Raw genomic sequence first — 9,196 nt, forward strand, 5'->3', positions numbered from 1 at the left:
TTTAATTGTTGATTTTCATTTTTTGGTGAATGGTGAATAATTCACCCCAAAAAATACGAAAATATACTCACTCTCAGGCCATCCAAGATGTAGATGAGTTGTTTCTTCATTTGAAAAGTTTTGAAGAAATTTTGCATTAAATGAAGCATTAAATTGCTCACCAATGGATCCTCTGCTGTGAATGGGTGCCGTCACAATAACCCACAATAAGTGATCCACAACACTCCAATCAATTAATATCTTGTGAAGTGAAAAGCATGTTTGTAAGAAACCAATCCATCATGAAGACGTTTTTAACTTCAGACTGTGGCTTCTGGGTCCATTATCCATAATAACGCTTCCCCCAGTGAAAAAATCCATTCTCTTACTTCAAAATCCACTGACATATTTGTATAGAACTGTTTTGAACTGGTGCAATGTTATGGATAAACGATTAGTATTTTAGCCAAAAGCAAGAGTTTTAAATTGAAAAACGTCTTAATGATGGACTCTCATTCTGATGGCACCCATTCACCGGTGAGCAAGTGATGTAGTGCTAAATATCTCCAAATCTGAAGAGACAAACTCATCTGCATCTTGGATGGCCTGAGGGTGAGAACATTTTCAGCAAATATTCATTTTTGGGTGAACTATTCCTTTGATAGAGATTTGAGCCTCACACAGATCAGATAAGATCCTCCAAATGAGAAAATAAGTCAAATCTTTTTTTTTTTTACCATGTTATTACTCAGTTTGAAATGCTTTTGTAATTGCGTTGACCTGATAACACGATTTCTATGATTTCCTACACATTGCCGTGTCTCAAAGTAGGATGTAAAGAAATTACACCCACCACAGCACCGTTGCGACGGCGATCCCTTTAGAGATCATTCTGCCGTGTTCAGGAGATGCATACTTCAGATGCAAAGCTTTTTCTGCGGCGGTATTGTGAGGATGTCAGTGTCTGACCCTCATGAGAGGCAGTTACTGATTAAATCGGATAACCTCTATCAGCTTTATGGTCATGCTACAATGAAGCGCTGGATGAGGTCAGAAGTCAGTGTGTGTTGCTAAAGGAGCACTGGATCTTCATCACACTCTCAAAGCTTTGATTACAGGCTGTTTCAAAGGCCATCCAGAAAACGGTGTACTCACTAGCCTCTCAGGAACATAACTGGCTCTTAATGGTACACCGAATGCCCAGTAAATATAAAAAGAATCCCATTGCTGGCAACATATATATAACATAGTGGTATTAAAGTCACTGGAGGTGATTTTTTATGTGGCCTGTGTATGTTTGTTATCCTGCAAGCTACAAGCATTCAAATCGGCATCCAAGCCATACAGAACACGTGTGTGTCATAACAGACATGAATAATAGCTTTATTGGAGCATACGCTTGTAAAGACCGAATGTCGTGGGAATATCTGTTCAGCCGTGGCTAGCTGGAGGCCTGCTGTGTTGATTTGTTTTCTCTAGCATCGGCAGCATTAGTGGATTCTCTCCTCTGTCTTGAACCTCAAGTGGGCACAAATACACATACAGATACAGGATTACCGTCCCTCAGCACAAAGACTGCTACTGTAGCCTGCACTCAACAGATAAAACCAACACAATGCCTCTAATAGGTCCCAGAAAGACACCGTATCCAATGTTTCAGACAAATGTATTTGTTTTCATGAAGGATAAGACGTAAATGAGCAGTGTCAGGCTGAGTTACGGTATTGTCGGATGTGAAAGGTATTGTAAATGTGGGATTGAGTGATAATGCTCATATTCAAACCAGCCAATGGTCCTACACATCTGAGATCATTGGGACTCTTTAGATTTAATGACTGGGAATCATCCTTTCCCCATTTCTTTAGTGTGTGCAGTCGTCCCTTGAAGATTTCTGTTGTGTTTTTCTTGAGTTTCCCAAAGTTTGTTTGTATTTCTTGCTTTTGGAGGATATTGTCCTAAGCGTTCTCACGGCAGTATTCTCTGGAGACTAAGGATTGAACGTCTCAGTGGGACGTCGATGTGCCGTTTAATTACAAACACCCAATTCTGAAAGCTGTTTCTGTTCATGTGTTTTCTAACGAGTCTCCAAGTATGATTCTTCTGTCACATTTTTTTATGATGCTAAAAATAAACTTCCTTTTCTTCATGCAGTGTTGCATTCTATATAATGCAATATAGAAGTTTATTTTTTTCTCACGAAGACTGCATTCATTTGCTCTAAAATACCTTAAAAACAGAAATATTGTAAAATATCCCCATTTATGATAACTGTTTTGTATTGTAATATATTTTTAAATGTTTTTAGTTTCACATGAGCCTTCAGAAATCATTCGAAACATTAGCTGGTCAAGAAACATTTTCTTATTATCAGTGTTAAAACAGTTGTGCTGCATAACATTTTTATGGAACCGTGATGCTTTTTTTCAGGGTGTTTTTTAACCTCTCAACTGTCACCTGTATGAGTTTACTTCACTATATACTACAAATAAATGCTAATCTAATCATGACAAACTATACATCGTTGGAAAGGTCTAAGACTCCTAAATAGATATTTCACCAATGTTTTTTGTTACAAATTATGTAGGAACAGTAATAAAAGGAGTTCTGACCTTTGTCACAAAACGTCATATATAAATTAAAACCTCAAAATTCATCCCGTGAAAACCATTTTAAAATCGGACATTGCATTACAGTGGAAATGACACTTCAAAATCATATTACAAAATGTATTTGTTCATGAATTAAAACAATTAATTAAAACAAGTTTGGATAGAGCATACATGTCATTACTGTCACTTTCAATCAACTGAATGATTCCTTGCTGAATGAAAGTAGTAATTTCTTTGAAAAAAAAAAGCTTACTAACTTTTCAGCAGTAGTGTTTATATATTGCATGAAGAAAATTAAGTTTATTTTTAGGATCATTATGATATCTGAGTGCATTTCCCTCCAAATTCCCATTAACATAATGCAAAAACTCTCATTCCCAGTATTATATTCTCATACTGTCATGTGGAAATAACAAAAAAAATTCTAAAATTTTAATAATCAGTTACAATTGTGTGTACTTTTCTGAAAGCATTATGGTAATAGAAGAGAACATTTGATGTATTGTCACTACAAAAAAAACCCCCGCTGACCTTTAAATAGGCTTCATTTCATCAAACAGTTTTCATTTTTTCTTGTTTTCTGAGGGTTACCCATCTGCACACAATATCACTAATAAACACTACTGATATCTCACTGATATATCAGAAGACGTGTATGTGCATGTTTATATTTTATTGAAGAAAAGAGGTCGGTCTGGCTGACCCAGATAAATGACAACTAGCTCAAATTCTTGCCTCCTTATTTCTGCATCTGTCCTCCTCTCCAACAGTCTCAGTCTATTCTATATCCCTTGTTTTTTCTTTAGACTACTTCAAGGAGCACACAGCAGGCTAGACATGACTTCTTGGGGATCTACACTGATAAAATCAACATGAAGCACTGTCTTTTCTGTATCTTGAGGGATTTTCAGAGACAGCTTGTTATCCAAATGATGCATGTTCATGCTGTCGATGCACGTGTTTCTAAACGCCGATCAGGTTGTCGTGTGCTTGTGCCATCTGCCCTCTAGAGGTTCAGCGTAAAGCGCTTTTGTGTTCTGATTACACCCAAACTCTCATATTTACACAGGGGGATTGAATTGTCCCGAGCACATTTATAATGCATAATAATGAATCGGCCTGTTAGTGTGCTCTGGAGTTTCTAGAAAAAAACCTTTAGTTGCTTTGGGAACAAGCACCAGGACGCCTCTTTCCTACACCCCTCAGTCTTTAACCTTGTCTTCACACAGCCTCCGATGTTTGTCCTTTGTGGAAGCCAGAGCTCCATTGTTAATAGTGAAAGTAATTTTCCTGACAGTGCAGAGATCTATGGGATGACAGCAAGTGTCCATCAAAGCTGTCCTAACTCACGGCCCCCTGATAGATGCATGACATGATGGAGCGGACGTTGGGCAACACATCAGAGTGAAGTGAGACAACACAGTGACACTCAATAACCATCAGCCATGATTCAAACCACTCGCCTCAACCTGATGTTTGATCTAACATCTGTTTCACTGCACACTCCACAAATGTATGTTTGACCATTATCGTATGGCTTGAAATGTCAGCTACTCAGAGTGTGCAGTAAATAGTAGATAAAATGGAAAAACATTAGAAATAGACTTAAATTATAACAATCCTTGCATATTTCAGAACCAAATGGTAACTGAGAACTGTTAACCTCTGAAGTGTAATCGTGTTAACATGGACTGTAGATTTTAGGGTGGACTGAAATAAATGAAACTGAGATTATGGTGGAACTGCTACCCTGTGGACAGAAATCAATCAGTGTGTGTGTGTGTCTAAAGCAGATTTACGAACATCAATCTGGGCTTACTTTAATTATGCACAATCTGTTCAGTAAAGGGTTTAGCAGGACTTTTGTGCACAGCTGCCAATATTTTCCAGTTTTACTTTTTTTTTGGCTGGCGATGTCTTACATGCTGTTTAAGTAGTTGTATATTTAAGCCATGATTTAATACTTTTAAAAAGCTGCAAAAAATCCACAATGATCTAAAGATATAATTCTTTATCTGAATGTTTTTGTAACATCTAAAATAGCATTTACAAGTCTTTTAATGCTGTCACAATAAAGATATTGTATAGACTCACAGCATAGATCTCATGCAATTCATATGAGCCTCCTGTCCTGATTTCTAAAATAAGCTCAATTCTGCCCTCTGTTGGTCCAGTTCTTCACACTACTGTGATGTTTGACACCAAATGCTTGTAATTCATCTTTTAAAAAGTAGTAGTAGATGCAAAAAAAATAATTCTAGATTTAGAAGAGGTTCATTTTACAGCAAAGGGAAAAGATAAGAATTTTTGAGTATCATTTAGAGCAGAGCAGAAAAACTTTTGTAGTCAGTTTGTGTAGGCCTAGTATCTTTTTACTTGAAAGTTAGTTACATTTTCTGTATCTGGAAAAAAAATTATATTGTTTTTCAATTTATTTGTTATTAAAATAAGAACAAAATAGCAAACTTCAAAGTAACTCAACTAAAATAACTTTGAGATATATTGTTATTTGACGTGAATTTTCACCAATCTTACAAAGCAAATGAGAACTAAAAAACTTTTATTTGGCTCTATCCTTTCAGCTAACTTGTGTTAGTTCTATACATAAACACACTGGCATCAACTTCAATTTTAAGTTAGTTTTTACTGAGGTATTGGTAAATTATCCAGATAATTTAGTCTGCTATTGTATCGAAGTCATAATTTGTGTATCATGACAACACTTAATAGCAGATTTCATTTTAATTATATGAACATTTCAATTTGAATAATTTTAAGTCATGCTGAGGCCCCCAAGTGGGTCCCGGCACTCTGCCTGAGAACCACTGATATAATAGTCAGTATAGTGGCAAATCCAACACATTTCATATTGACCATCTTTCCTGGAGCTGTATTTAGTTCACTGCAGTGATCCATAAACTTATCTACATCAGCAAATATTACTTCATTAATACTCATCCTGTTATGTTTTACATATTTTATTTTACACAAAAAGATACGTGGATACCAGATATATTCAGTTTGCATGACTCCTGTACAACCTTACGATTGTATAAATGCATTTACTACATCAATCATTAGTACCTCAGAGGCACAGAAGTGCAGTCAGTATATAAATACAAGACAGACTCAAGAGTTGAAAAATCTACAAGATTTCCTCTCATGACAGTGGTAGCACTTCCACTCAGATACAAAAGTATCTTAACTTTATGCTGAAAATGCTTAGTAAGTTTAGGTCTTAAGTCACAGACCAGTTTTTGGGTATTTCAACTGGAGTTTCTCAAATCTGTTTCCTTTTTCCTTTCAGGGTTGCATGCGGATGGCTCCGTCCAAGCGAATCACCTCGCCGTTGATCATGGGGTTTTCTGCTATTGCATTCACGAGGTGTGCAAACTCGGCTGGATCTCCCAGACGTGACGGGAAGGGCACCTGTCTGGCCAGGAAGCTTCGCACTTTCTCAGGTAATCCTGCTAGAAGTGGGGTGGAGAACAGACCTGTAGGGAAAGAAAATGGCATGGAGGATATAATTGAAACAGTCACAAAAAGAAATACTGAATTAACTGTGTTCAAACAATAGGGAAGTAAAGATATACCCTGAAAATCGATAAAAATGTGACTATTCAAGTTGGTTGAGATCGAATCGCGATATAATTTCATAAAACTGAAATCAGACCATTCTGTTTTTCTATAAATGCATCTTCTGTACAAGGAGCGATTCCTACTGGAAAACGTGGACATGCTGATATTTCTTTAAAGGAAGGGTCTAATGCTATTTCATGCATTCTGAGTCATCTACTCTGTTTAAGAGTTGGATGCTCATGCTAAACATGGCCAAGTTTCAAAAAACAATTTGAACGAGTAATTCTGTGTCAAATACACTCCTCCTTGGTTCGTATAAGTTTTGGAATTTTGAAGGAAGGAATTCCTTGAATGGGCATTTCTCCTGTAAGAGCACACGTCTACCAGAGCAAGAGCGCGAGTACAACCTTCAACGTCATCAGCAGCGGTTTTTTCCTGTCATTTCGGTGACAAATGTTTTATAATCGTAAAAGCGGTTTCTTTCTTATAAATATGGTAAAACTAAAGACTCTTTGGAGATATGAAGGATGCAATACTATTCTGTATGTACTCAAGATTGACATGAGATTAGGTAAAACGGTATGTGTTATGTCCCCTTTAAAGAAAACATCCAAGCCAGGAAAAGAGCGCATGCAAAGCCTTAATTTAAGCTTTTATATGAATGATTTCTTTTACTTGTATTATTTATTTGATTTGGGAATTTAAATGTATTTTTGTTATTTGAAAAAAGATATTTCAATTTCACAAAGAAATGTGCAAAAAATAAAATGTGAGAAAATCGTATCACATCATGAGTTGAGTGCATCGTTGCATCGTTACATCTCTATTAAACAATGAATTTTCATAGAGCAATGATGGGACACAATGAAAAGCTCATTTGGTTTAGAAACAAAATATGCATCTCAGGGACACTGACCTGGGGCGATGGTGACCACACGGATCCCCATTGGTGCAAGGTCTCGAGCAATAGGAAGTGTCATACCCACAATCCCACCTTTAGATGCAGAGTATGCAGCTTGACCCACCTTAAAAAACAACAACAACAACAAAACATTACATAACCTACAGTGTCATAAACTTGTAAATTTAGTAAAATAAGGTACACTACTGTTAAAAAGTTTGGGGTAAGAGCTCTCTTATTCACAACAAGGTTTTTTTCTTTAATAAACAATACAGTAAAAACTGTATTGTTTTGGGAAATACTATTACAATTTAAAATAACTCATTTCTATTTTAATGTATTTTAAAATGCAATTTATTCCTGTGAAAGCTCAATTTTCAGCATCATTACTCCAGTCTTCAGTGTCACGTGATCCTTCAGAATTCATTCTAATATGCTGCTCAAGAAAAATGTATTATTATTATCAGTGAAAAGAATTTGAATTAGAAATCTTCTGTAGCATCATAAATGCCTTTACTGTCACTTTTGATCAACTTAATGCAACCTCTAAAATAAGACATCTTACAGACCCTAAACTTTTGAACGTTACTGTATAGCTGATATACCTGTCCATCATAAGCAGCAACACTGGCTGTGTTGATGATACAGCCTCTGTGTCCATCCGCATCAGGCTCATTCTTTCCCATCTCCCCTACAGCCAGTCTGATCACATTAAAAGTCCCAGCGATGTTCACCTTTAACAGATCAAAGTTAAGGATATCAAGTCTTCAGATTTCACACATCTCAAAAGATTGATTCTTTAGAGAAATAATAGCGATGAACTTTACAGTGACAAATAAAAGAAGCTGCTATAGGATATTTAAAATAGTCATCATTTGTAGAAATATGAACCAGTGTCATGAGGTTCAGGCAGCACTGTAAATACAGTGAGGCTTACAGTGATAACACGAGTGAAGTCCTCCAGACTGTGAGGAAGGTCCTTCTTAAAGTTGTATGTTTTCACAGCCACAGCTATCCCAGCACAGTTCACAGCCAAGTCCACTTTGCCATACTTCTCCCTGGCCAAATCCACAGCCGATCTCACATCTGACTCCGACGTGACCTGAAAACAAAAACCCAATCAGAAGAAAACAAATAGTCCATATTTTCTAAAAAAGTGGAAAATATCAAAAGGTCTTTAACAGTAAGTGTCACTCACATCAGTAGGTGCAAATGCACATCGGTCTCCGAGAGCAGCGGCCACCTTGTGTCCATCTGAGCTGGGCAGGTCCAGGATCACAGCACTGGCCCCCTGACTGATGAGCCGCTCCACAGTGGCTCTGCCCAAACCAGAGGCCCCTCCTGTCACCAGACCGACCATACCCTGCCATACAGTCAGTAAGGTCACACTGGAGCACAACCTGCATGGAGCTTGGTGACGTTTCATTATACAACAAACACAATTCAGTCATGGTAATATGCTTCAAAACAATGAGGTTTAAGCCTACAGCACCGGAATTTAAGAATAATGTAATAAGTAAATCTGGTTAATCGCCATTGTTTCTGATGTTTACATATCTATCAGTCACTCATAACTGCACAGAAGTAACATCGAAGTAGTTAACGTTAGCACTGCGGCTACAACTTCAAAACATAGTGAGAAGAAGTGGAATACAACCACGTGCAGACTAAAGCGAGCTGCAAAGCAATCTTGAAATATTGAACTTCCGGACAGACGACTTTTTTGACCCAGTACATTTCTATTCATTCATTCAATTCCTGTCTCACCTTGACACTTCTGATGTTCGCCATATTCACACGCTGCAACGGCTTGGGGACGGAGTGACGTAAGCGCTCTGCAGCCCAATCAGAAACACGGACACGACAACGCCCTTTAAGCCGATTGGCTACAGTTAATTTGATTGACAACCTCACAGGAAGTCGCACGTCACTCGGTGATCATTCAGAATTAGGCGCATTTAATGACCTACATTTAATATATCGTTCCGCTAAAGGTCTCAGCATATTTCTACATTTGATTATTCGATTTGTGCAGTATTTCTCACTTTAATTCTATTGCTGAAGTCTTTACCTCAAAAATTAAATCAATGGTATATTGTATTTTCCCGTTGTTTCTAATTTGCATCTT

General features: G+C 37.2%; 1 protein-coding gene across 2 annotated transcripts; it reads right to left on the reverse strand.

Moving 5' to 3' along the window:
• Positions 1-4,493: 4,493 nt before the first annotated feature.
• LOC306859767 (3-hydroxyacyl-CoA dehydrogenase type-2-like) lies at positions 4,494-8,880 on the reverse strand. 2 transcript variants are annotated; one of them, XM_079401010.1, is made up of 6 exons: positions 8,836-8,880; positions 8,267-8,431; positions 8,006-8,170; positions 7,674-7,802; positions 7,084-7,192; positions 4,494-6,082 (listed from the first exon to the last, which is right to left on the reverse strand). In XM_079401010.1, exons 1-6 carry the CDS (start codon positions 8,857-8,859, stop codon positions 5,892-5,894), a joined length of 783 nt encoding a protein of 260 aa, XP_079257136.1. In that variant the 5' UTR covers positions 8,860-8,880; the 3' UTR covers positions 4,494-5,891. The 2 variants fall into 2 exon arrangements, with proteins under 2 accessions (XP_079257136.1, XP_079257135.1); XM_079401009.1 differs by having other exon boundaries at positions 4,500-6,082; positions 8,267-8,478; positions 8,836-8,869.
• Positions 8,881-9,196: the final 316 nt, after the last annotated feature.

Source organism: Barbus barbus (genome assembly GCF_936440315.1).
Source record: "Barbus barbus genome assembly, chromosome: 40".
Lineage (NCBI taxonomy): Eukaryota > Metazoa > Chordata > Actinopteri > Cypriniformes > Cyprinidae > Barbus > Barbus barbus.

Coding starts and splice junctions, on each gene's coding strand:
- LOC306859767 (XM_079401010.1), bottom strand. CDS start 8,859: ATGGCGAACATCAGAAGTGTCAAG. Junction 8,432..8,835: donor CGAACATCAGAAGTGTCAAG/GTGAGACAGGAA, acceptor ACTGTATGGCAG/GGTATGGTCGGTCTGGTGAC. Junction 6,083..7,083: donor TGTGGTCACCATCGCCCCAG/GTCAGTGTCCCT, acceptor CTTTCCCTACAG/GTCTGTTCTCCACCCCACTT.